Genomic DNA, 27,695 nt, shown 5'->3' on the forward strand with positions numbered 1-27,695 from the left:
CTCCTGCAGACATAATGGTCACCGTGGAGACTTTCCTGATTCAAAGGAATCCATTGATGATGGTCCAGGGCAAGGAGAGGGGTGCTGATGTGGGGAGTCCAAGTTTCAGGTCGTCTCTGGGAGCCAGGATGAGGCGGAGGAGCAGCGCCGTCCAGTGGGTCCGTCTTCCTTGTAGGTGATGCCCAGGTCTAAACGTGTATGTGTCCCTCTCTGCTGCTAAGGGTGAGTCATTCTTGCAGATAAAATAAAAACTAACCTGTTTATATACGTAATATACTTTATATCAGTCCTGTGAGTGGTGTTCCAAGAAATAGCAAGTTTTGGAAGCAAATAAAGTCCTTAACTTGGCAGTTTTGATATGCGATTCTTTGTAATGCTGTTAACCTTTAATGTTCCTTTATTCAAATACTACACGATAATGTTTGCTGGCATTTTCCGGTGTGTAGATACTTGCTAGAGATTAAAGTTCTTTGTAACTACTTTCAAAGAACAAATGCAGAGAGAAAAATAATTTGAATGATGTGAAATAATTTGACATGAAATCAGAAAGCAATCTGAATTGGCAGAAGCAATATCAATTTTAATGGCAAAACCAAAATTAAGTCAAGCGGACAGTATTTTCATTGTTAGAAAAAAGAAATGAGCTTATATGAAGTACGCTGTGTGCCAACTGAGAGATGCTTTTGGGTCCAGTCTTGTGAATAAGACCATTAATACAGAACGCAAGAAATTCTTCTACACCTGGAATAGTTGTCATGAAATTGAGAGCCGGGTTATCTGGTGGAGCAGTTAATGCTGTGTGTGTTCTGAGTTTTAAGATAGATAATTTTTGAACATTAAATATATGTGGCATTGGCTTTCAATATTTTAAGTGATTTTTTTTTTTTTTTTTTTTGCGTTACACGGGCCTCTCACTGTTGTGGCCTCTCCCGTTGCGGAGCACAGGCTCCAGACATGCAGGCTCAGCAGCCATGGCTCACAGGCCTAGCCGCTCTGCAGCATGTGGGATCCTCCCGGACCAGGGCACGAACCCGTGTCCCCTGCATCGGCAGGCGGACTCTCAACCACTGCGCCACCAGGGAAGCCCCTTAAGTGATTTCTATTTGGCAATTATTTTGTGTTAAATTCCCTTTTAATGTTTTATCAAATGTCTATCAAGTAGAGGCCACTTTACATGTCATTGAAATGATAATCTTGTTATCATTTGTTCGTAATAATAATAATCCTGGAATGTTTATTACATCTTTAACAGAAAACCTCTGAAACTCTTAGTATAACCCTATCTATCGCAGAAAAATGATTTACTCTTAATGGTTACTCATTATTATTTTAAAATAAGTCAAGTGTCACAGAAATGCAGAATAACTAGAATTGGAGGAGTTCTGGTTTCTCGTTCCTGAAGCCCGAGGAGAAACACCTGTCAGGAATTTGGAAACGCTGGCAAACCATTCAGGCCCCCCGCACCAGGCCTTGCACTTGTGACGTGCTGGCCGCCGTGCCCTCACCGCGCACCACGCGGGCTCAGCCTGTCTTCCCGACCTCTCACCTGGGCCCTTTCCTTCTCAGAGGCTCTCAGGAGTCAGGCTGCCCGTGTCTAGGCCTGACTGCCGCCGCTTAGGCCCTTGGCCGGATGGTTGCCTGTGACTTTGTTTCTTCGTCGGTGAGAAGGGGATGTGAACAGCACTGGCCTCGCGGCAGGGCAGTGACAGCCCGCAGCGGGCTCTGCGCCGTCCGGTGCGCGGCAGGCTCTCAGCGTCGGCCTCTGCTTTCTTATTACCCAGGACTGTCTCCTTTGGCGCCCCCCTTCCTGTGTTCCTTCTGTATCGCCCCAGAAGCCTCTCCTGTGGCTGACTTTCACATTTCATTTCCATCCTGTTGTTCCTTTGTCCAGAGGCTCCCACTGGGCTACCCTGCCGATCCCACGGCGCTCTGCCTGTCCCGTCTCCCAGGCCCTGGCCTTTCCCATCTCAGTTCTCTCTGTTTGTCCACGTGGGTCTTCTGATTTTCCCAGATGTGCTAGTCTCACCCTTGCTGCCACGTCTGACCTACCCCGGCCCCTCATCCACACTTCCTAGGACCTAAAGCTATGTTATCCTTGCATTGCCTGCCCAGCTAAGTTCTAAATAACTGATAGACTGGCTTCCCCAGCCAAAACAGAGTCTAGAAGTTGAATTGTTAACAACAAAAATAGGCAAAGTAAAGCTATCACTTTGAAAGTTTGTTTTCTGTCATCCCTTTGAGTTTTCAAGTAATTTGAAAAATCACTATTTTTCATATAGCTTGAAGTCAGTATTTAATTTCGAGTGCAGAGAATATATTTTCTTTTATTATATCTATAAACGTCATGTCCTATGTGTTTTGATGATGGAATGAAAACTATTTCTTGATCTTACTTGTTAACATCTTTGGAGAAGTATCCAGACCTTTTGGAATGTTTTCTAGTAGCATGTTAGTGTGCAATTTAGTCCCCAGAAACCAACTTGTGTGTCTTGTTTTTCCCTCTACCCAAGGACCCCAAAATGTATGTACAGACAGTGTTGGATGTTCATAAAAAATACAACGCCCTAGTGATGTCAGCGTTCAACAACGATGCTGGGTTCGTGGCCGCACTGGACAAGGTGGGTGTGCTGGCCCATGGCTCTCCTGGGGACAGTGGCTGGCACACTGGCCTCTCATTGTGTTTTCTGTGATCTGCAGGCTTGCGGTCGCTTCATAAACAACAACGCGGTTACCAAAATGGCTCAGTCATCCAGTAAATCCCCCGAGTTGCTGGCTCGATACTGTGACTCCTTGTTGAAGAAGAGGTACTAGTGACTTTTTTCCTGTTTAAAATCTCAGCCTCTAGATGAGGAGTTAAAATCTATATTACATTTTACGTATGTTAAATTGTAATTTTTGTACCTTTTGAGAAAATACTGTAAACCTAATACACCTTCTTTGTCTTCCTAAAAGGCACTTCATGTTACGTGTAGTGTGCCCAGGTCATGTTTTCTTACATCACTAATGTCTATAATGGCAGGCGGTGTGCGCGTGACCCCTTAGCTAAACAGACTCCACTGGGCAGGTCCAGCTGGTGGTGACGAGGGTGGAGGTTACAGCAGGAAGTCACCGTTTCTCTTCACCCCCTACTTGCTCTTTTCTACTGGCCCTGATTAATTTTTTTCCAGTTGAAAATCTGCAGTAGCTCCCACTGGCTGCTTTTTAAAATGGAAGACTCTCCACATACTATAGTGTTTTCATCAGTCTGTGTACTTTTAACATGTATTTTCATTTAATGAGTTTGTTTTATTGCTGTTTCATAGTCTTTATATTTTAACCATCTTATTTCTCAACTGGTGTTTTTCCTAATCAATGTTTGTGTATTAAGCACTAGAGGCAACATAATCTAATACAGTTTTCTTCTCTGTGTTGTGTTTTGAGAAGTTCTCACTTAATTTTTTGTGTGTTTGTTTTGTTTTTCATCAGCATCTCTTTCACTGAGGAGTAGCTTTTTTCAGTTTAGAAATGCTCAAGGCTTATTTTACTATTCCAAATATCACACCAACAGATTTTGCAGTAGTTTTCTGTGCCCCCCAATTATATTGGTTTAATATTAATAAATTGTATTTTAAGCAGTTCTCAAAGGCTCATATAATCCCATTACAAAAAAAGACTGAGAACACCTACACTACCAAGAAGAAGACTACAAACAAGTCTCACTTAGAAGAGAGTTGTGGGAATCTTAAGTAAAATGTTAGCAAACTAAATTTATCAGCGAACTAAAGAATAACTGTCCAGAACATAGAATAGCTTTCTAGGAATGAATGCAAGGATGGTTCAACAGTAGCAAATCTAATGTAGTTGACTTTATTAACTGAGAACTAACTGTATGAACAACTATGTGGTCTTCTTGATTGACATGAGAAAACATTTGATAGGGTCAGTAGCTATCTCTTTTAACTTTGCCGGAAAGTGACTTTCCCAAGGCCCAGTGCAAATCGAGTGTTTGATTTTTTCCCCCTACTTATCACAATGCTTGTCTAATGTATAATTTAGCAATTCTAGTCAGATCCACTAATGTATACATTTCAGGAGTGAAAATGGACTTTAAATTGGGATGCCTCTTCTGACCTGATTTCATTTTTTAGGCTCTATAAAATGAAAGTTTTCAATATTTTAAATATGTAGGTACTCTCATAGAGCTCCAGTTTGTTTGGCAGAATACATAGCTTCTTTTTTAGCCATTGTCTTTTTAGAAATTGTCTCATCAAGTCTCTTGATAGATTATTCTTTAGTTAAGGCTGCTGAAGCAGCCAGAATGGCGGATAGTTCCAAAAGTGCTGCTTTAATGAGCGCGTGTCAGTGACTAGACTCCAGTGGGCACTAAATTAACCTCTTTCAGGAGAGACATAGCCCTGACCTCTCAGTGAGAAAAAGAGAGAAGACTGGACCTTCGGAGCCAACTGTTCTTAAATAGGAGCCTGTCTGGTGGTTGGATCATTTTATATGAATTTATAGGGGTCTTGTTTATAAAGGACTCTTGGGATAAAAGCTTTAAATTTTTATTTACCCTGAAATCACCTTTCAATTAATATTTGCTCATAGAATAGAGTGAATGAATCAGTTGTTAAAGGACAAGTATCTATTTTGTAGACATAATGACAAACGGAAGGCAACACTTGAGAAGTGGTTTAAAAACCCCTTTCATTGTCTTTAATTATTAGGCCATTAAAAGGCTTTTTTTTTTTTCAAAGTTAACTTAAAGCATATTGTAGAATGCAATTAGAAAAGTGAAGCTCATTTACTTACATTTAAATGGATTATCTTAAAGGAAAACTTGGTTCAGAATGTTTTGGGAAACAAGTATCTTCTGTTCAGTTTCATTGTGGATATTCTAAATGATTATATGGGAGAATAGATTATGAAATAGAGACAAAGTATAAGATTGCCAAATTGCTGCAGGTAAGGAAAGCTGACTTTCCCTGTTCCACGTGTTAATCTGAAAAGAACTGAGCATTTGAATGTTCAGAACCACAGTCTGATATGGCAGTTTGGCTAAGTGTTGCTTGTTTAGTACATGTTTGCTGATTCGTTTTAAAACACTATGCCTTTTAACAATTTTCAGTTCCAAGAACCCAGAAGAAGCAGAACTAGAAGACACGCTCAACCAAGTGGTAAGGTGCTGGACAGTTATGTCGCTATGTTGTACCCTTTTCTCTGACAAGGGGCTTTAATGTTATTTATATGAGTCATCTGGAATGTGGAAAGTAGTAGAATCATTTATTTTATTTGAATCTATGATTTTACTCCCTGTGTTGAGTCATTAGTTTTAGCATTTATACTTTCCTCACTAGTACTAAGTGTAAACCAATTTAATGTGATTTAGGGGTTGATGAAAATATTTACTTTAAAGATTGCAGGACAGTATTTTTTTTTAACTTTTAAAAAAAATTTATTAACTTATTTTTGGCTGCCTGGGTCTTCGTTGCTGCGTGCGGGCTTTCTCTTGTTGCAGTGATGGGGGGCTACTCTTCGTTGTGGTGCGCGGGCTTCTCATTGCGGTGGCTTCTCTTGTTGCGGAGCACGGGCTCTAGGTGCGCGGGCTGTAGAGCGCAGGCTCAGTAGGTGTGGCACACGGGCTTAGTTGCTCCACGGCATGTGGGATCTTCTCGGACCAGGGCTCGAACCCGTGGCCCCTGCATTGGCAGGCGGATTCCTAACCACTGCGCCACCAAGGAAGCAGGACAGTATTTTTTGTCATTATAAATGTTGGCCTACAGGGCCGGACAAGACAAAGCACACGTGTTGGTTTCTGGCCTGTGTTTGGTGACAGATTGTAAGTGCGTTAAGTGTGCTCTCGTGCTGGCTTTCTAGATGGTGGTCTTCAAGTACATAGAGGACAAAGACGTGTTTCAGAAGTTCTACGCGAAGATGCTGGCCAAGAGGCTTGTGCATCAGAACAGTGCGAGTGATGATGCCGAAGCAAGCATGATCTCCAAGTTAAAGGTAAGTGTAACCTTTTCCTGGACGATTCCGGTTGTAAGTCATTGACGTGCTTAGTCTCTCCAGGTTGTCAGTTGGGCCAAGCCATGAATCCATGATGACACGGAGTCCGTGCAGCGTGAGCTCTGCTGCTCCGCTACCGAGAACCCACCACAGTTGAGATGAGCCCAGGTCTCCCCTCGTCAGGCCTCACGTGCTCTCCCGACCACCCCGCCTGCCCGGCACACACACACCCGGGGGCCCTTCTGTTCCAGCCGAGCCCTGCTCACCGCCCAGCGCCCGCTCCTGCACCTGTGGCCTCAGCGCTGCCCCCGCCCCCAAGCATTGCTCCACGTGGCGTGGCCCGTACTCTTGTGCTGTTGGCCTTGAGCGGGCGGGGTGTTTTGTTTTTTTCTGGGCTTGGTTAACAATTAGTAACCCCACGTCTGCAGGAGGACAGAAAGCGTCAGTGTTAGTTTGCTGTTGAGTATTTATTTCTTTATTCAGCTACCTCTGCACTTAGCCTGCATTTGTGTCAGTGCTTGCTAGCCCATCAAATGCTGCTACATGTTTTGCAGCATATTTCACTTTGACCCGAAGTTATAGTTCCACGGGTATCTTGTTCAGCTCGGGCTGCCGTACCAAAATACCATAGACTGAGTGGCTTGAACAAGAGAAATTTATTCTAGAGTTCTGCAGGCTGCCGGGAAGTCCAAGATCAAGGTCCCAGCCAGTTCAGTTTCTGGTGAGGGCTCTCTTCCCAGCTTGCCTGGGGCCGCCCGGCCACGTCCTCACACGACAGGGAGCGGGGTCGGGGGCAACCTCTCTGTCTCTTCTCACGACCACACTAATCCCAACGTGGAGGAGGCCCGCCCTCATGACCTTTTCTAAACTTAATTATCTCTCTGTGGCCCGACTTCCAAATGCCATCAGCACAGGACTAGGGTAGGGGCACCGTTCAGTCTGTGGTAGTGGGTGAGAGACATAGCAAACTGTGTCATCTTGGTGTCCCCCACGGCGTCAGAAATCCTTGCTCTTTGGGCCTGCGTGATAGTTACTGTGTGTATAAAGTCGTAACCGTTCCATTTATAACTGTATAATTTTTGATAGTGTGTGAATTTTAATCAGTGCATGTTTATACCCTGAGATACAGTTAAATGTTACTAGCTTTAGTAATACGGTTAAGCATCTGTCATGTACTGTGATCCCCATCGGATTCCCTGTATACATTTATATTTCTATAGAAATTAATAAGGCAGTTATCTGGGTTCATTTCAGCAAGCTTGTGGTTTCGAGTATACCTCTAAACTTCAGCGGATGTTTCAAGACATTGGTGTAAGCAAAGATTTGAATGAGCAGTTCAAAAAGCACCTGACGAATTCAGAGCCTCTGGACTGTGAGTATCCCCGGGTTTCCGAGCTTCCTTTACAGGCAGGGTTCTCGGAGGAGGTGGTGCTCTTTGTAGCTAGTGAGAGAGATGGTGGATGCTTTATCAGAAATTCAGGGACAGGCAAACAGGAAGTCCTTCCCACAGGCACTGCCCACCTCACGACTTGTGTGGTGACAGGAGGTGACAGCCTTGGAAGCGTGTTGGCCTTTCCCGGAGGGCCGAGCCAGGTGGGTGGCTTAGCTTGGGTCCAGGTCCTGAGCCCTGGCCTCTTCTACTGGCTGACTTGGCTGCCCCACCCCAGGCGTTTGCCATCTCGGGGCACCACGCATAGTTTAAGTTTCAATGAATGTTTTTTAACCTTAGTTTAATTCCATTCTAGCAGTTTTTTTAATTATAAGAAACTGAATTGGCTGTATAGATAACAGAGTCAAACACGGCTTCCGATTGCTGTTGGGGGATGGGACAGGCGGGTGCCCGGCCTCGTTCGTGGAGGCCAGCTGGGCTCCTGCTGTGAGGTCTGCCTGCAGCAGGAGGTGGCAGGTGATGCTGACATCATCATGCAGTGATTTTATCTTTTTAAATGAAAAACGAGGTTTGTATTTTTCCCAAATTGAAAGCACTATTTCATTGTTAAACTTGACAGCTGTGTCAGCGGACTTGTCAGCCATCTGCGATGATACATGTCTGTTACAAACAATGTGTAGATTATATGTGTGTTAGATACATATAGTCCGTGTGCTATACACAGAGTAATCTGTGCTACACAGAACAATGAAGTCGGTTTACTTTGGGGTTCTCGTCGTCTTGAGTTTGGGGCTCTCACGCCATCCATGCCTGGTGGCCTCAAGTGCGCCTCAGGGGGACTGAGGTTATTCATGGCAGAAAACTAAAGCAGGTGCAGCAGCCAAACAGGCACACGATGTTGTAATTCTGTGTTAGAAGAGAAATGGAAAACTCACTCTTTGGAGGAGGGAATTTCTGGGTCTTCTTCCCTTTACTGAATTTAATTGAAATTAAATGTGTTCAATCCTTAGTTTTATGTTAAAGCAGGATTTTTCATTCAGTATGCTTTCTTTTAATAAAAAGCAATCCATGTTTATCTGAGATGGTGGCACTTTTCAGTTTCTGAGGCTAATTAAATGTATTCCTGAATTTTTCCCCATTCCCCCAGTGGATTTCAGTATTCAAGTTCTGAGTTCTGGATCGTGGCCCTTTCAGCAGTCTTGCACGTTTGCCTTGCCCTCGGAGGTAAGGATGACTCTATCGTCTGTTCGTTCTCTTCGTGTTGAGCAGAGGTGAAAAGGGGCAGCCTCCGCCATTATACGCGTGCTGTCTGCAGAAGGCCTTTCTGCTAGCTGGCCATGTGGCACTAAACCGGTGCTAAGGCAGCCGCGAGCCCCAGGCAGGGCAGGAGGCCCAGAGGTGCGCCACCTCTATTCCAGCTCAGCAGCGCGTTCATTTACCTGATCATTTACCCTCAAAAGTAGAACCTAACAGTTCTGCGATGAACATGGTGGTGATACCTACTTGTCTGGAGCTAAAAACTTTTTGATTGTACCTTCAAGTGCTTAAATCAACTTGCTTTTGCAAGAGAGTCAACACTTGATATTTGTATTTTACTGTTCTGTAAGCATTTTGTCCTGTAAACTTGGACCAGTGTTGTGGTTTGTTTTTTTTTTGCGTTACGCGGGCCTCTCACTGTTGTGGCCTCTCCCGTTGCGGAGCACAGGCTCTGGACACGCAGGCTCAGCGGCCATGGCTCACGGGCCCAGCCGCTCCACGGCATGTGGGATCTTCCCTGACCGGGGCACAAACCCGTGTCCCCTGCAGGCGGACTCTCAACCACTGCACCACCAGGGAAGCCCTGGACCAGTGTTTTTTATTTAGAGATGTTGACTGTAGAATATGGTGAGATGTCTATTCCACAAATGCTCTTCCCCCTCTGTATCCAGCTGGAACGGAGTTACCAGCGATTCACAGCGTTTTATGCCAGCCGTCACAGTGGCAGAAAATTGACATGGTTATATCAGCTGTCAAAAGGAGAATTAGTAACAAACTGCTTCAAAAACAGATACACTTTGCAGGTAAGATCACCTTTTTATTTTGGATTTTTTTTTTTAAGTATAAATGAAGACAAGTTACAGAAATTTAGTGATTCACGCAACAAAATCTGGAGTCAAGCTTCTGGCAAAATAATATTGTGGTTAAACAGCTTGGATTTTAAGAGTCAGCAGAGCTGAGTTCTTGCTCTCTGTGGCTCAGGGAGAAGTTACTTAATGACACTGAACCTCACCTTTCTCCCCCACGAAAGGGCGGGCGGGTGGTTTTGCTTCGACTCTGTGTGTGGTGTGAAAAATAAATGAAATCCTGTATTTAATAAGTGTTGGGTACAGCTCCTGCCTGACACACACTAAGTGGTCAGATAGTAGCTTAAAAAGCTGGAGTTCCATGCATTTAATTACGATAATAGCTCTTTCCCTTTGACAGGGCGGTTTCACATTAACAACAGCCCTCGGCGCTCACTGCGGTGCTGAGTGCTGTGTGATAATAACTGTAACTTCGGTTTCCATTTTGTATCTGGGAAACTGAGGATCAGGCAAATTTAAGTGACTTCCTCTGGCTCCTGGCTGATACGCAGCAGAGACGAAATTGCAGTTAAGGTCTTTTCCCTTAAAGAATCCATCTTGAAGAGGGTTTCACTAGTGTGCTTATAAAAACAATTATAAATCTATTGTTAGGTGTTAAGAAACTTCTGACTGCATTCTGCAGACTCAACCTGCTCGTTAGTTGAAACTTTTAATAGTTCTACCCTGATAAAATTAAGTGTTTGATATTCTGTTACACCAGGTCCGGAGGTCTTTCCACTTGAATGTGCATTTCTCTACAACTGACCCTTGAGCAGTGCGGGGGTTAGGGGCACCTGTCCTCCATGCAGTTGAAAATCTGCACATAACTTAGAGTTGGCACCCTGCGTCCACGGTACCCTGTATCCACGGTTCCCTTGCATTTGGATTCAACCAACCTCGGATCTGTAGCACTGTCCCGTTTACTACTGAAAAACAAAATCCACGTATAAGTGGACCCACACAGTTCAAACCTGTGTCAAGGGTCAATTGTACAATTGGAAATTTTTCTTTATTCCCAAGTATGCATAGAAGAAGCTGTGAGTTCATACTTCAGTACCTAAAATCTCAGTGCCCCTTTTTTGATCAGTGGACATTCTGTAAACTTTACTGAGATAATTTACGTAAAAAGACACCCATCTAAGTGTACAGTTGGAGGTATGACAGATGTGGACACCTGTGGGGCTACCACCAAGCTGTGGAACATCTATTAGAGACTTGTTTTGGTTTTGGTCACTGCCTTCGGAGATGAGAGGCCCCTGCTCACCTTGGGAGAGGCCTCAGGGCTGTCAGTCTTGCCCTTCCCCCCACCCCCGTGCCCCCCAGGTCATTTTTCTGGCGGCATCTTGAAGTCTGTCAGAGGCACTCACCCAGCCCACACTGTCGCTGCTGTTCCTCCTCCCGTTGACCAGGGTTTTGCCTGGACAAGTGGTGGTGCTCATGGTCCTTTAGTTGTTGCCGCGGGTTATGGAAGAGGGGAAGGGAGAAGGGGTTCCCATGGGGAGTGTGGCACGGTGCCCAGGGCTCCCCCAGGAAAGGAGCACCCTCCCTCAGTGGGCGTCATTCCCTGCACAGCTTGAGGAATTAAAACCGGTGCGTGATGTCTGGCTCACGTTTTGCTAAAAATACCTCAGAGCAGTTGTGATTTGCTTTAAACCGTTTAAACTTTATATAGTGAAGTACTTAGGATTAAAAAAAACCCAAAACACCCAAGTGTAATACAGCTCAGCGTGCAGGTTCCTCTGTCAGCGGTGTACCAGACACAGTTTTCTTTAGTACTTGTGGAAAAGCAAATTTAAAGATGGATGCTCAGTGCTTCTGTCTACACTGGCTGAGCATCTCTGTGTTTATCTACATAAAATGAGTGTGGCTGCATAGACGGTGTGTACACTTAACCCTGAACCACACGAGTCGACTTTTAGGCGGGTTTTTTCCGTAGTAAATACTACACGGCCCGGATCCACGGTTGGTTGAATCTGGAAATGAAACCTCGGGTGGGGAGGAAGCACATATACACAGGGCCGATCTTAAGTTACACTTGGACGCTCGGCTGCTCAGGCCCGGCACCCCTAACCCAGCCGCGCTCCGAGGCATTCAAAGGTCAGCTGTATTTATATAGACAAAGCATTTGGAAGAAAGGTCAAAATCACTTGAATGGTTGAAAAGGTGGAGAATGACGTCTTTCAGGAAGATGTGGCATCGTGGTGGAATTATGACACTTTGTATTCCCTTTTAGATCTGCTTTGGTTTTTCGCATCTGTTTGGAGAATTGGTTTCATAAGTAGGTTCTTCACGCTGAGGCTCTGTACTCTGGGAGTTGTCCGCGCGTTTAGGTTTTGCCTCTCTTTCTTTCATGTGGGGACCCGAAGGCGTCGACGTTCCAGATGGCCATCCTGCTCCAGTACAACACGGAAGACGCGTATGCCGTGCAGCAGCTGACAGACAGCACCCAGATCAAAATGGTATTCCTACCGCCAGCCTCTTTGCTGTGGGAAGGTGTGGGAGGAGGGCATGAGGGTCTTCTGTGGTTTGAAATGGGTATCTGTCTTATGAATATGAATATGCTCTTATTCCAGGGCTCAATGCATGATTTTTTTAAACTCAATGTAACATATACCTACACACACACACACACACACGTACACATGATATGCTTTCCTCTCATTCATTTAGCTTGTTCTTAACCCTCTTTCCAGCTAAGCTTTTACTTACTAAACTTAAATTTTCACTTAATGTTATTCTTCCTATTAATCATTTTTATTGCTATTTCACATAACATAAAATTCACCATTTTAAAGTATACAGTTCAGTGGTTTTTCACAGGGTTGTATAACCACCGCCACTATCCAATTCCAGAACATTTCCATCACCTTCAGAAGAAGCCCAATACCCACTAGCAATAGCTACCCTTTACCTGTCCTCTCCCCAGCCCCCATGACCACTGATCTACTCTTCTCTCTCCCTCCCTCCCTCCCCCCGGCTTTCTCTCTGGATTTGCCTGCTCTGGACATGTCATATAAATGGAATCATATGACATGTGGCTTTTTGTGTCTGCCTCCTTTCACTCGGCATAATGTTTTCAGGGCTTATCCATGTGGGAGCACATATCTGTATTTCATCCTCTTTTTATGGCTGAAATATGTTCCAGTGTATGGATGGACCACCTTATGTGTCTGTCCATTCATCAGTTGATGGACATTTGGGTCGTTTCCACCTTTCAAGTCTTTGTATGAACATATTCTCAGTTCTCTTGGGTATAAATCTAGATGCGGAATTGCTGAGTCATGATAACTTATATTTATCTCTTGAAGGAACTGCCAGACTGTTCCGCAGTGGCTACACCAGCTTGTATTCTCACCAGTAGCGTATGAGGGTCCACTTTCTCCACATCCTTGCCAACATTTGTTGTTATCCATTTTTTAAAAAATTATATGCATCCTAGTGGATATGAAGTAGTGCCGCATTGTGATTATTTGCATTTCCCTAACAACTAATGATGTTTATGCCCGTTTTTAATTGGGTTATTTGTCTTTTTTGTTGAGTTGTAAGAATTCTTCATATATTCTGCATAGTGGACTCTTTTCAGATACATGACTTACAAATATTTTCTCTCGTTCTCTGGGTTTTCATTTTCTTTATCACATACATCGTTTTAATTTTGATGAAGTCCACTTTATTTTTCTTCTATTGATTGTGCTTTTGGTGTCATATCTAAGGAGCCATTACCTAATCCAAGGTCAGAGATGATTCTTTCCCTGTTTTATTCTTTTTATTGAAGTATAGTTGACTTTATATATAAATTTATTTATTCATTTTTGGCTGCGTTGGGTCTTTGTTGCTGCGTGCGGGCTTTTCTCTAGTTGCGGCTAGTGGGGGCTACTCCTTGTTGTGGTGCGCGGGCTTCTCATTGTGGTGGCTTCTCTTGTTGCGGAGCATGGGCTCTAGGCGCATAGGCTTCAGTAGTTGTGGCACACAGGCTCAGTAGTTGTGGCTCACGGGCTCTAGAGCGCAGGCTCAGTAGTTGTGGCACACAGACTTAGTTGCTCCGTGGCATGTGGGATCTTCCCGGACCAGGGATTGAACCCGTGTCCCCTGCATTGGCAAACGGATTCTCAACCACTGCACCACCAGGGAAGCCCTGACTTTTTATTGAAGTATAAATTAATACATTAGCTTCAGGTGTACAACATAGTGATTGGATATTTTTGTACATGTTTTTTCCCTATTGGTTCGTACTAGCAACCTGTCAAAATCAATTGGCCATAGATGTATGGGTTTCTTTCTGCATTCTCAATTCTTTTCCACTGATCTAAATGTCTATTCTTATGCCAGTACCACATTGTCTTGGTTACTGTTGTTTTGTAGTAAGTTTTGGAATTGAGACATCCAACTTCGTTCTTTTTCAAGATTGTGTTGGCTATTCTGGGTCCATATAAGTTTGAGAATCAGCTTGTCCGTTTCTGCAAAAAAGGCAGTTGGAATTGTGATGGGGATTGTATTAAATCTGTAGATTGCTTTGGAAGGAGAATTGCCATCCTAACAATATTAAGTCTTCTGTGAACATGGATGTCTTTCCATTTATTCAGATTGTCTTTTATTCTTTTTAAACTGTGTCTCATATTGATTTCATTATGCAAGCCTTTACACTTTGGTTAAATTTATTCCTAAGTATTTTATTAAGTCTGATGCTATTGTTAATGGAATTGTTTGTTCATTGCTGGTGTGTAGAAATACAATTACGTATTGAACTTGTATCCTGCAACCTTGCTGAACTCATTTATTCTAATAGTTTTTGTGTGGATTCTTTAGGGCTTTTTTAATATGTGACCATGTCATCTGCAGATGCAGATAGTTTTACTACCTACTTTTCCTATTTGAATGCCTTTTATTTATTTTTCTTGCCTGATTGCTCTGGATAGAATTCGCAGTACATTGTTGAATAGAAGTGGTAAGAACGGGAATCCTTGTCTTGTTCCTGATCTTGGGGAAAGCCTTACAGTCACCTAAGTTTTTCTTAGATGCTGTTTACTAGACTGAGGAAATTCCCTTCTATGCCTAGTTTTTTGTTTTGTTTCGTTTCGTTTAGGTTTTAGTGTTTTTATTATGAAAGAGTGTTGGATTCTGTTTAAATGCTTTTTCTACTCCATTGAGATAACTGTGCTTTTTGTCTATTAATATGGTGCATTATCTTGATAGTTTTTTTTTAATGTTGAATCACGCTTGCATTCTTGGGATAAATACCACTTGGTCATGGTATATAATGCTTTTTATATGCTGCTGGAATTTATATGTTTGCTGGAATTTTCTTGAGGATTTTTCCACCTTTATTCATAGGAAATTGGTCTGCCCTTTTCTTTTGACGATTTTGTCTGGTTTTGGTGTCGGGCTAGTACTGGCCTCATAGAATGTGAATTAGGAAAGTCATTTATTTTTGAGTCCTGCTTCAAGTTAGTCCAGAATACATTCTCAGTTTCTAATAACAAAACTAATCTGCTTCTCTGCACATAGGAGCGTTCTTTATTCCTCACTCCTCACCAGAAGGAGGAGGCTTCAGTTAGGGTGGAGGCTTGGGTTGCCCCCAGACAGTGGTGTGGGGCTCTGCCCTCGGGGACCCGCTTTTCAGAGCTGAGTGGTCCCTCGCCTTGCTGTGTGCTCCGTCTCCCCGCCAGCCCCTCAGCCAGTTTTTAGTGCAGAGCCGGCTCCCCGCGGGGGGCTGCGCCCCTCCCCTGCCCTCCACAGTAGGAGTCAGTTTGGCTCAGGAAGGCAGCCTCTGCCTCCGTGCCCTGGGCGTGGCCGGCAGCATCCTCATTCTGCTCTGGACTCTGGGCCAGTCACCACACTAGAGGCCTCTCCAGCTCTCCTTGACCAGGACGGGCTTCCCTTACGCGGGGGGGCGGCCCTTTCTGTCCGTCCAGGAGAGATGGGGCTGCGCATGTGAGCGGCCTGGTGACTGTCCGATTCCATGGGATCAGGAAGCTGTGGAGCTAAAGGAGAGCTGAGAAACGGTTGACCACCCGCTCTCTGGGGGAGGAAGCGGCCCAGCGGCCACACGACGGGCTTAGAGTTCACCAGAGGTGGGTCAGCAGCAGGGTGGCAGGCACCATCCCCATCCTGTTGGTGGACAGACGGTGTTGTTCACCACGCCCAGGCCCGGGACGCTCCCTCTGCTCGTTCTTGTGCGGTGATCGGTGTCCAAGATGCACTGTCAGGCATCTAAGAAGATTTAGTCAAAGAAATCAGTTATGCACGATTTCTAATATTTGTAGTAGAATTGTCAGCTTTAATACTGGGTGATCAAGAGCAGAAAGGGGTTGATTTCACTTTTAGGAGTAGGTTTGGGGGACCCTCTAAGAGGCACCATCCCTCTTTTTCCTCCGGGCATATTCTACTTCAGTGACTATTATTTTTCCATAGAAGAATGGACTGTGGGACTGGGGCTGTGGTTCTTATTACAAAGAAAAATGCATTTTCTCTTTTCTCTTTAATTGCAGGACATTTTGGCACAAGTCCTACAGATTTTATTGAAGTCGAAGTTATTGGTATGTTTGTGTACTTTTTATGTTAAGCTAGAAGAAAGCCTTTTCCTGAGATTACGTAGTAACAGTTGTTTTCTTATAGGTCTTGGAAGACGAAAATGCAAATGTTGATGAGGTGGAATTGAAGCCAGATACCTTAATAAAACTATATCTTGGTTATAAAAAGTAAGGAAGATCTAACAAGTAGACGGTCCTAGGCCGTAGACTTATCCCCTGACCCCCAGTGCACTTACTGGTGTGACCTCAGATGGGGGGCTGTGGGCACGGTGCCAGGCCTGGCAGGCCTTTGACAGGGGCCTCTGATTGCCTCTGACCCGTCCTGGGTGGGTCTCCATTTGACTGTTTCAGTTTTGGGGTTTTTCTTCTATTGGCAACTAAGTCTCCTTAAATGGCTCGCCTAGAATGTTTGGACCTCTGTGTCCCAGTGTCTTGATTTTATTTCACTTGACAGAGTTTGGGAGAGCAGGTTAAGGAACTGAATTTCCTGCAATACAGATGTCCTGCTGCTGGCAGAGCAGGAACCCGCCCTGCAGAGAACTAGGGGCCTTTCAGAGAGATGACTGTGGCAGGGAGGCAGGAGATGGTCGGTCACACTCTCCACCCTCCGTCCGGGGAGCAAGCACCTCTTAAAGATTGAAAACAGAAAGAAGCCTTTACTGCGTGCCTTTTAAAACAATAGTGATTGGTTTCCTCGATTTTCTTGACAGTAAGAAATTAAGGGTTAACATCAATGTGCCAATGAAAACGGAACAGAAGCAGGAACAAGAAACCACACACAAAAACATCGAGGAAGATCGCAAGCTACTGATCCAGGTGACACTGGGTGCCTGTCCCCTCGCGTGGGAGGTGGCCACCGCAGCTGGGGTGGCGCTTCCTCTGGGCTGTGTTCCCTGTGACTTGGGAGTGGTGGCCAGGATGATGGATGGTTCTGGATGGAGTAAATGGAATAATCGATGAAATAGATGAGAGAAAATACATGTGGTGAGTTACTAAGATGGGAGGGAGGGAAAGTTGTTTAGTGCAGGGTCACGCGGCTTCCGTGGCTTCGAAGACTGAACTTTTTCTTATTTTAAAAGTGTTTTCTACTTGGGTTAAATTGCTAAAATTGCTGCTTATAAGACCAAAACATTTTAATGTTTGTTGTGTTAGCGCTGAAACTTAAGTACATAGAGTTGGCCCCCTGCCCGCTCTGACCTGCGGGGTGCTTGTTACCTGTTAGGAAATCGTCGTCCTCTACATATTTAGCAGCCTTGTTGCTAGTTCTTCTTAATTACTACGGGTGAGTTCTTATAACTCTGTTAAAACACATTTGTTTTTCTTTCCTTGGTCACACAGGCGGCTATTGTGAGAATTATGAAAATGAGGAAGGTTCTAAAGCACCAGCAGTTACTTGGAGAAGTACTGACCCAGCTGTCCTCAAGATTCAAGCCTCGGGTCCCAGTAATTAAGGTACAAGAATTACATAGCAGAGGCATTCAGATTACATTTCAGAAGCCAAAAGAGGTAACCAAACTAGGTTGATTGCTGTGTCGTGAAGAAGGAACTTGGCTTAGTCATGTATAACAGGTTTCTGCAAAAGAAAATAGGATGAATTTTTCAACTTTTTATTGAAGCATATACACAGAGAAGGGCAAAACCTTCAGCCTTCAGCAGTGCTGATCTGGGCAAAGCGAGCAGCCGCCCCAGACGAGAGCGAGCCCCGCGCCCCGGGAGCCTCCCGCTCCCTCCCGGCCGGTAGTCACGCCCTGGTGTCAGCACCGTTGCGTGTGTCCTATTGCGTGTGTCCTACGCCGGCGCCTTGAACTCTGCCCAGAGGGCCTTGAGAGTCCTGCCCTCCCGCATCTGCCGAGCCCGCTGGGAAGGCGGTCTCCATGGATGTGGCTCGTTGCTCCGGGTCCCCTGGGTGGCCCGGTGGCTCGAGGCTCGTTTCTGGGTGCGGTCGTTTCAGACAGAAACTGGGCAGCAGGTACTGCGGGGTGGGAGCGGCTGGAGGGATGGGAGCGGCAGGGGCGGGGCGGGTGCGGCTGGAGGGACGGGAGCGGCGGGGGCGGGGCTCCGGGCCGGGAGGCGGCGTCTCGTCTCAGCTGCTCCGAAGGAAGACTCGGTGCCCCAGGGATGGAGGGGCTCCGTCTCCGTTCGACCCTGAACGTGTTTTTCTTTCCCTTTCACTACCTCTTCCTCTTCCAAAAATGGCGCCCAGAAATGCATTGACATTCTGATCGAGAAAGAATATTTGGAGCGAGTGGATGGTGAAAAGGACACCTACAGTTACCTGGCCTAACCCTCCTGGAGGGGTCTGACCGCGGCACAGCCCCTCGTCCCGTGGGAAGGATGGAGACGAGGCGGCGGCGGCGGCGGCAGCGCCACGCGGACCTCCTGCTCGGCCCGAGGCCCAGGCTCCCATCGCGGGCTCGGGGCGATGAGAACTGCTCAGGATCGCCACACTTCACGTCTGTAAATACGGACACCGACGCCATTTAAGCTAATTTAAGACCAGAGGGGATGGAACCTTCCTCGCTGAGGGCTGCATGCTTCTGCATCCGAATCAACCCATTGGCCACGTGAATGACAGCGGCCGGCCGGGCGGCCCTTCGGAGGCCGGCAGCGCCTGGAGAGCAGGTCTGAATGGACCCACGTGTAATCCGCTATGAAAAACCATTTGTATAGTGTGTTTCATTTTTTAATGTGTGAAAATAAAGAAAGTTAAAGGATTTCTGTACAAGTCGCATTTGGTTTTGTTTTAAGTTTTACTAATTTCTATATGTAAATAAAAGACATAATGATTGTGCAAACGGGTATTGCCAGTGTCTTCCTGAGGCCCCAGGGGCCGCCCTCCTGAGATCGGCCTTTGTAAGCTCTTACCATCGTAAGCCCTTTGTCGTCTTTTTCTCCTCGACGCTTGTGCTCAGCCCCGCGATTTCCTCCAGCGACTGAACGGCAGCTCCCAGGCCTCAGCGCCTCCCATGGCTTCTCTGTGGACACTTGCAAGGCTGGACGGGGTCATCCGGACACCTCCCACAGGAAGAGTGGCCCCCGTTTCCGGGCGCTGGTCACGAGTGCGGCTTGGGAACCGTGTCTACCACCAGCGCCTCCCTCCTGCTTCCGACCAGTTGTTCGAAGGACGGTCACTCCTCGTCCGCGGTCCTGGGGTTGGCGATGTATCAGTGTCACTCAGCCCCCGGGCGGTCACTTCCTGGCCCGAGGACGGAAGGAACGGGAGGTGTGAGCAGAGGCCCCGGGGACGGCTCAGTCTCGGGGGCTTCGTGGTCCCGTAAACCACCCGCACCTCCCGTGACGTGAGACGGGAACGTGCTTGTCACCACCTGTCCGGTCCCTACCTGCCCGGAGGCCAGGTTCCAAGAGCAGGGCCAGAGGAAGACGCCAAAGCTAAGTCCTTACAGTTTCTTGGACCAATCTGGCATCTAATGGGTTAGCTCTAAACAACTAAAAGTTAAACAGGTTATTAAAAGGAGTAGGAGTAGCCTAAGCACTTGTGTAATGGTGTCCACTCTTTATTTTTGTTTCTAGTACATTCTTTTTCAAACAATCTTATAAAAGATTCCCAGTGCATGAACCAGGCGAAGAGCAGTGCCACCACCCCAGGGGACCGTCCCTCTCCCCAGGTCCTGCGGTGCCCTGGGGCTCCGAGGACGACCTAACTGCCTGCGAGTCCTGGCTGGGACCACAGCTCTGCTTCTCAACAGTCCATCTGCCTCCGCGACTAACGTGCTGTAAGTAACCACCACGGAGCCAGTTGCCGAGCTTGTGTCTGAGTCTCGTCGAGAGTGGGAGGTAGATTTTAATGAGATTTTGCTGCTGTCTCTTGAGTTCCTCCAGGATGAAGAGTGCCTTTGGTAAGACCTAGGACATCTGTGAGCAAAGGCGGACTGACGGTAGGTGATCGGGTGGTTCCCTCCCATCCTCAGATTCAACACCTGTACCTGCCCCCCCCACACTTGGTAACTGTCCTGTTTAATGGGTGTGGAATAAAAAGCAGCTCAAGACTTTGTGCCTCTATTCCCTAAACCATATCGTAGGCTAACCAGGATGGCCAGGGCCTCCAAATACAAGCCACGAGAATTGAGTTTCCTGCATTTTTCAGGATAACTTCAATAGTAAGTAGTATCTTCCGAATCTACTTAGGGACAAATGCCCAGGCCTTCTGAAAGCTGTCTGGTGCACAGTTGCTACAGGAAGTCCACACCCTGGGGGAGGGATGGTGGACGGCAGCCTTGGCAGAACCCACAGGAGTTGGTTGGTTGAAGGAAAACCACGTTCCAGGCTATCACTGTGGTACCGCGGTCTGAGGGAACCATTTCCTCTCGCCTGGGAGGGGAACAGGCAAGGTGGGGCCGCACTGCCAGGAGCCTCTCTCTCCTGGGCTGGACTCTTGGACCTCATGTCTGCGTTAATGCAAACTGCCAGGCGCTCACCCGTCAGTGCCTTTGTGAGAAGCAGCCAGGGACACCGAAGTACAGGCCTGAGTAACAGGTGCAGGGAGAACAAGATGCAGGACCAAGAGGCACCTGAATTTAAAATATTTTTACTGACTGAGCATTTTAAGATGGCCTGCCTATTTGTTGAGGTATCTAATTTTCCTTTGAAAGAAATTTAAGATTTTACCACACCCAGATAAAAAAATCTAATGCTGACCCATTTGAACTGAATCCCCCTTCTAATGAAGACAATTTCTTTTTTTTTTTTTTTTTTTTTTTTAAGGAATGGCAATAACTTGTCTGGGTGATTTGATTTTATGTACACGAATTTCATCCCCAGTGGCAGCACAGTGACTTGGTCATAATAGGTGAGTGTGGATGGTTTTTTAAAACCTCTTTATGGAGGTGCGGTTCACATACAAAAAGCTGTGCGGATTTGACGTATTGGACCATTTCTAATACCAGGTGCTACATACACCCGTCACTGGAATTGTTTGTAATGGGTTGGAGGAACAAGCCAGCGTTTATTTGAGCTTATTCCAGTAAGAGCCCAAAGCTCATACAACTTCCGGCAGAATACTTACGTTCTTCAGAACGTCCACATGTGAAATCCCTCTTGACGACCCATCTACAAATCGAAATTACACGATGTTAGTTGACTTTTGGCGGGTGCGGGGGCAGAGGTGGAAATCGGGACTTTTGAGTCACTGACTGGATTCAGTGAAGGCTGGAGGGTGAATGATTCAGACAATATCAAAAAATAATTAGCGGGACTTCCCTGGCGGTCCAGGGGTTAGGACTCCATGCTCCCACTGCAGGGGGCAATTGTTCGATCCCTGGCTGGGGGAACTAAGATCCTGTATGTCACCCAGCACAGCCAAAAAAAAAAAAAAAAAGAAGCAGTTTCCAGGTAGATAATTTTAATTTTTTAATAAATTACAAAATATTGATTGAAGAGAATTTTGACACACGGAACGGTGTTGTCATGGCGCCTTCAAATTTGCCTGAGGCAGTTTACTCTGAGGCTGAGGTGCTGCCTGTGTTGGACCATCAGGACTGTGGTCAGACACGTGGGTCCTCATGACCATCAGGGGAAAAGCCTCGGGACCACAGACGCCGACCAGCTGAGCAGCCTGTTGTCGGGCTCTTTATCCTCAACGAACAATGTGTGGTATTCCTAAACCGTGGAAACTATTGCAAACGTATCCATATCTTGTGATAACTCGTTACACTCATCTCATCCTACTTAGGCGTCTGTTTTCCCTGGTAGGGAACTAACCATCAGGCTTACCCACATGTCAAGTCAATTACCACCTCGGTGCGGTGAGCAAAGGAAAGGGAGAAAAGCACGTACTTAAACTTAGCTTTTGCCCAAATTTTCTCCGTTAACTGGGTACTTGAATACATTGTGTCAAGCTCTGTGCTTTTTTCCCCCATTACAGATGAAGGAAAATCTAAAGCTGCCTGGATCTAAGGATGCTCTTGATCACATGGGATGTAGCCGTGGCTGCGTGTCAAGTGTTTCTGGTCAGAATCTCCGTGTCCGTGAGGTCGGTGGGTAGGTTACTGGAGGTACATTGCAAATCAGGGTACAAAGCCTGCTGTGCACCGAGAATACACACCAGCTGGCGCTCACAAGGATGCCGTCCATCAGTACAGCTGTTGTCTTTCTGCTGCATTTGGGTCTCTGGTGTTTTAAACGAGCAGAACCTCCCTGGACTCAGGGACCCACCTCCCGGTGTTGGCATCTGGGGACAGGTTGGGAGCTACACGCAGTAGAAAAGTTGTGGCTGGAATGAGCTCTGTCAGTAGCTGCTGTTGGGGGCAAGTCATCCCTGGGGCGTCCTGAACAGGCCCATGTGCAGCAGGGAACAGACGGGCTCCGCTGGGGCTGAGTGCCAAGGGCGGGATGCGGTGATCGGGCAAACGCAGGGTGACCCTCTGTGAACAGGTCAGTGACAGACGGCCGAGTGCAGGTCCCGCTTCCTGGGTGGAGCGTGGGGACAGGACATCCCAGCAGGGTGGCAGAGAAGACACGGATGACACACAAGACTAGCCCCCAAGGCTGGGTCTCTTCGCTGCCAAAGCCAAGGGGCACACGAACTGTATGCCGGGACTCAGGTGGCTATGGCTTGTGCATGGATGCGGTGGAAACCAGTCTTGTCAGCGTTTGTGTAACTGCAGAAGAAGGTGAGTTTTGACTGAGCTTCCCGTTAAGCATTACCATGTTATAAATCAATGAAAATTTACCAAACTCTAGAATAGAAGAGGCAGCTACACGCCCGGGCTGATGACAGCCATCTGGGCTCTCCCACCACAACGGCGTCACTGTGCCACTGCCGCCTGGCCCGAGGAGCAGCACCCGCCTCCTTGGGACGTAAGAGGGGTGTTCTTATTCCTTCTTCGAGGAGGTATGAACCTAGTCTGGCTATATCCCCGTCATATCTCTGAAGGGCTGTATCTAGACTCGTGGAATTTAGAGCTAGATCGGTTCTCAGAAGTTGCTTCGTCCAATTGTCTGTTGTTTCACATGGGGAACGAGGCTTAGAGGGTACGTAGCTGCAGGCCTCTCAGCAGCCAGGGACGCGCCCGACCCTGGTCTCAGATGCCAGCAGTGAGTCACTTATTAAATTGTAACGTGTATTATTGGTAGTATGTTTACATGTAGGCATATATTTGTTATATTTAGTATTAACTTGCCTAATAGGCAGTATTAGTGAAAAGCCAAGATTTCAGTAGGATGGCTACTGGAAAACCAAAGGAGTTAAATGTTTTTCCCATTAGACTCAGTCGTCTTTTTCCAGCTGGGGAAGCTGTGTGACAGATGACAACGACCAGGAGAAGTTCAAGTATTCTTTATTCAAAGTTGAAAAATGTACCACACTGCATTATTGCAAAAATTCACTGGTACAAAACACTTTGCAGCTGGTGAGAAGGCAATAAAAAGTTGATTTTTAAACTCATTACTATAAATTATCCTTACAGTACTTAGCAAATTCAGAATTTCAAACTGCATTTTCTTTTTCTAAATCGCCCACAGTACTCGAGGTTCCTGAAGCTAAGGCAGCTGTTCCAAGAGGAGGGGGGAGGTAGCAGACGTCAAGGGATTTCCATTTCTCTTTCGATGCCCACGTACTTGAGGGCGTCAGCCTGGCTGTATCTGAAACAAACAGCAGGAAAAAGGGGTGAGTACCCTCCAGCCCGGGGTGAGATCCAACACAACCAAGTCTGCTTAGTAGAGTGTGTTGCACTCACATCCCCGAGGAAAAGCACACACGCATCCTGTTACACAGCTGCATCATTGGGCCTATTCCAGTTGCAAAATGGACGGAACTGGTAGTACAACCCTTCCCCAGTTCTCTCCCCAGCCAGCCCTGTGCCCCTGAAACCAACCGCCGGCGAAGGCAGGCCCGCAGTGCGGTGTTTAGGCCTAACACGGGGAAGGCAAAGTAACTGCGACGCGGCAGAGCCCTGACTTAGGCCCTTAGTCAACAAGGCCCAGGAGCAACCAGAGCTGGTCACCCCCCAACCCCCTTGAAGAAAGAACAGGAGAGGCCAGAAGAGGCACCTGCGGCCTCCACTGCTGGCTGGAGCCTACAGCGCACCCGAAGGAAGGTCTACCAGCTGACCCTCACTCAGAGCTGGGGGGTGCTACAGCTTCGTAACCTCCCACTAAAGATCTGGGTAGATCTCGCCTTCAGCTGTGCCGCAGTTTGCCATTGAAAGTGGCTACACACGGGCCCTAGATTACGACAACTCAGTACTCAAGAAACAGCTTCTGGATGGGATGTACAATCAGCCACAGGATCGGTTTAACTAGACAGTCATCTGAGTGCATTTTGTCACTTTATCCCCCCGAGCTTGACAGTATAAACTGCCAGCCGAGGGCCTCAGCTCAGCACCCTGACGGCTGGCATGCCTTTTCCCGCAGAAAGGACCCCCAAAGGTAAAAATGGAGCTTTCTACATTTTTTAAGCACTACTTGTATAATGGAAACTACGTTACCAAACGCCCACCACTGCCCATGACAAGTAACGACCAGAAAACTGTCCCTCCAACGACAGAAGCCCCAGCCCGGAGCTGGACCAGGGAGAAAAAGCCCTTGATGACTCTAGAAATGTACTGTTACCAACCTGTAATCAAAAAACAGCTCTTCACCAGTCTGGATGGCTCTCTTAGCAAAAATCCCTATCCTGTGATCGCCGTTAACCATCATCACTGCAGAGAGAGACGCCGGGGTCAGTGAAGTCGGCCCGGGAGAGTTGCTGACCATTCACGTAACAAGTGTCAACCCCGAACCACTCAGGTCAACCTGCGGCAGCTCCACCTCCGGGGACACCTACCTTTTGCATAGCAGTTTGGATTTACTGAGTGATTTGCAAAACGAATTTTGTTACCCTTGCGGGTTGCATCCACCACAAAATCTAAAGAGAAAAAATAAGCACAATCCAGTAAACAATTTCAGCTATAGATCAATAAACACAAAGTTATTGTGATCCTGGAAATACAACTGGTTATACTTCTTCAGGGTTTGCCTTCAAAAGCAAATCATTCAACCAACTTCACCTAGTATGAAATGACATTTGGAAGAAAATGTTCTCTAGGTAAAAATTCATCAGTGATTCAGGACAGTTATATCAGCTATAAATACGTATTACTGACCAAAGCATGACAAAAAAAAAAAATCTGACTAAATTCTTCCCTTCACATTTTAAATTAGTTTTTTTCATTATTACCATTTATGGAGCACATTCATGAAAGAACCCACTCTACTTGCTTCAGCTGAGAGGCCCCCTGAGTAGCTTGGGTGTGAAGTGCACACTCCCAGCAGTGACCCGACTACACCGTAAGTTTTCCACCCAGGATCGGCATCTGCACACGCAGCACCCTTTACCCTCACAGTCCTCTGAGGACCCCCAGGGACGTTGTGGAGACGCTTCACGAGGCCGTGCTCCACACCCTTCCCAGGTCAGAGGCACTAACTGGAGGAGGGGGGCCCAGCCGACTGGTGCCTGTGGCACGAGGAGAGCCAGGCAGTGAAGCCAAGGAGCAGCTCAGGGCCGGGGCAGCGATCACTCCCTGCACACACAGCCCCCCACGGCTGAGGGAGCCTCCACCTCCACCCCCAAGTTACACTCATCCGACCTGCCTGGCTTCCCAGCAAACAGCCCAGGCAGGGGCTCCTTCCAACACTGCAGACACTGGGGGCCCCTAACGTCGTTTCTGATACTCAAGCCACCAGAAGGGCCCGTGCAACCTCGGAACCAAATGCACTCTAACTCATCAACATACCATTGTTCAAGTTGAAGAGAAAGCTGCACATGTATTTATCATATACTTTCCCTCTTCTGTCTGCTTCATCTTGAGAAATAATCTAAAAGGAAGGACATGGGGGAGGTTGTTTTGCATCAGGTGAGCCTGGTAGGAGAACACACTCCAGCTCATCAGGAACAGTTGGGACCTTGAGGATGCTCAACAAAGAGTCACTGTGGCCAGTTTCTCTCTTTGTCAAAAACAGTGATATTTTAAGGACTCTAACTTAGAAATACTGAATACTTCCACATTTAAAGTAACTATGCTTGGAGAAAGTGATGAACAAAAGTCTTTTTACTTAGTACAAAATACAAACCAGGTGGGTTAATCGCACAATGAAGCCAGCCCCAGGGTTCTTCCTAACTTAGGTCTTTATCAACTAGGCTGTGGATCAAGCAGGACAGACTCCTCATTTTAAAGCTCTTGTTCTCCCCCTCGTCCCCAGGTGATAAAGGCTAACTGTGACAAGGACTGAAGCCGTGTAGCTTAACTTCCAAACCAACCAAACCCACAAGCCCAAGCTGAAAAGGCATTTTAAATTCACTTCTGATCAAACCCAATGGACTTGCCCAATGAAAATCGGTGCAAGGCAAAGCGAGTACAGATGACGCCACGTGAGCATCCCTCTGTCTGTAACTGGGCGGCTCTGCCTTACCTCTCCACAGTATTCCGAGATGAATTCATTTTTCTGTACAGGATCTTTGATGAAAATCCCCCAGCCTGCCACATCAGATGGTGCCAGCAGTAAATGCTAGAGAATAATAAACACAATCATATAATCAGAGGAGAGTGAAGACGGACAAATCAGACCATGGGATGACCAGGGTAATTCGACCACAGGTGGGGGAAGGGGTCGGCTCCCCCACGTTACCAAAGGGCTTGACAAACTGCAAGAAGCACGTTTTGGTTTTTGTAAATCAAGTAGAGCCTAAGTATCCTCTCTCTCTCTCAGAAATACGACGTCACCTGTGCTGGTGCGGGTCCCTCCGACTGCAGTCCTCGCACGAGGCCTCCGGACGTGCTGCAGCACATTGGCTTCCCTGTCCGTCCTTCAGCCCTTGACTTCCTGGACTTCACTGCAACGTGCCTGTCACACAGGGACCCCTTGCCACCCGCACCTCCCCAAGGCGGCCTCTATCGCCACCTCCTCCAGGCCCGCTCCCAGCCCCCAGGGGGCCCTCTCCTGGCTCTTCACCAGCTTTTATTCCTTCCAGGGCGCTTTTCTCTTGGGCGCGTCCTTCCACGGCCCTTCCTCACAACAGCACGAAAAGCCCCCACGAGGGGTGGCACGATCCCATGGGCCAGCATTCTGTTCTTAGCTGACGCCAAGATGACTGATCATTGCTGTCGCTTCTACCGTTAGAGTCTGTTTGGCAATGAATCCCTGACTTTTCATCGTGGCTCGTTATTATGCTTTCATTCCAAGTATCCTCGTGGCCTTGAAAAAGACTCCCGGATCCCCCAGGTTACCGATCTATGCTTGTTCTGACTCAGCCTACACTCCCTGTCAGGGAAGAATTAACCAAGTACCTTCCCGACCAGCTAAATACTGTTAAGCAAATGAAACCCCGTTGGTAAAAAGTATCTACACAGTTTTCTGTTTTAGGAGGTAAAAGATGTGTAGAAAGGCATGTCGCCATTAGGATTATCCACTTTCTGAACAAACTGAAGGAGGCGTTTTTATCATACAGTGGGGAAGTACGGGATTGAGGGAGAAATGGGAGTTCTCGGGGCTGAACGGGTGTCCCCGGGAAACCACGCCAGCATCACTGTGACGTGAGGACCTAGAGTAAAACCGTCTGAACAGCCAAAAAAATAAAGCCACTGCCATAAACAGAAGTTCCAGTAGACTAGGACTGACAGTAGTGCGATCTCAGTTACATTACACACTAGTTCAAGACCCTAAGAGATGAGTTCGCCACGTGCACGCGGGGTG

At 46.8% G+C, this 27,695-nt stretch overlaps 2 protein-coding genes across 11 annotated transcripts in view; one reads left to right on the plus strand and one right to left on the minus strand.

Annotated features, from left to right (window-relative positions):
- The window catches only part of CUL1 (cullin 1), a gene marked incomplete at its 5' end in the record, with an annotated part of 83,966 nt that extends 65,245 nt beyond the window's left edge, over positions 1-18,721 (plus strand). The window contains 13 exons of the mRNA XM_079711166.1: positions 2,511-2,618; positions 2,698-2,804; positions 5,105-5,153; positions 5,854-5,985; positions 7,240-7,357; positions 8,523-8,599; positions 9,304-9,435; positions 11,844-11,936; positions 15,966-16,013; positions 16,093-16,175; positions 16,718-16,823; positions 17,346-17,459; positions 18,211-18,721. Coding sequence (XP_079567292.1) covers positions 2,511-2,618; positions 2,698-2,804; positions 5,105-5,153; positions 5,854-5,985; positions 7,240-7,357; positions 8,523-8,599; positions 9,304-9,435; positions 11,844-11,936; positions 15,966-16,013; positions 16,093-16,175; positions 16,718-16,823; positions 17,346-17,459; positions 18,211-18,291 — 1,248 coding nt within the window. The 3' untranslated portion in view covers positions 18,292-18,721. The remainder of the gene's footprint in view (positions 1-2,510; positions 2,619-2,697; positions 2,805-5,104; positions 5,154-5,853; positions 5,986-7,239; positions 7,358-8,522; positions 8,600-9,303; positions 9,436-11,843; positions 11,937-15,965; positions 16,014-16,092; positions 16,176-16,717; positions 16,824-17,345; positions 17,460-18,210) is intronic.
- A 4,565-nt stretch (positions 18,722-23,286) lies between these two features.
- The window catches only part of EZH2 (enhancer of zeste 2 polycomb repressive complex 2 subunit), a gene marked incomplete at its 5' end in the record, with an annotated part of 39,192 nt that continues 34,783 nt past the window's right edge, over positions 23,287-27,695 (minus strand). For all 10 annotated transcript variants that reach the window (XM_079711097.1, XM_079711092.1, XM_079711096.1 and 7 more), the window contains 5 exons: positions 23,287-23,606; positions 24,580-24,664; positions 24,790-24,870; positions 25,739-25,820; positions 26,415-26,510. In XM_079711097.1, the coding sequence (XP_079567223.1) occupies positions 23,546-23,606; positions 24,580-24,664; positions 24,790-24,870; positions 25,739-25,820; positions 26,415-26,510 (405 nt within the window). In that variant the 3' untranslated portion in view covers positions 23,287-23,545. The remainder of the gene's footprint in view (positions 23,607-24,579; positions 24,665-24,789; positions 24,871-25,738; positions 25,821-26,414; positions 26,511-27,695) is intronic.

Source organism: Hyperoodon ampullatus (genome assembly GCF_949752795.1).
Source record: "Hyperoodon ampullatus genome assembly, chromosome: 9".
NCBI lineage: Eukaryota > Metazoa > Chordata > Mammalia > Artiodactyla > Ziphiidae > Hyperoodon > Hyperoodon ampullatus.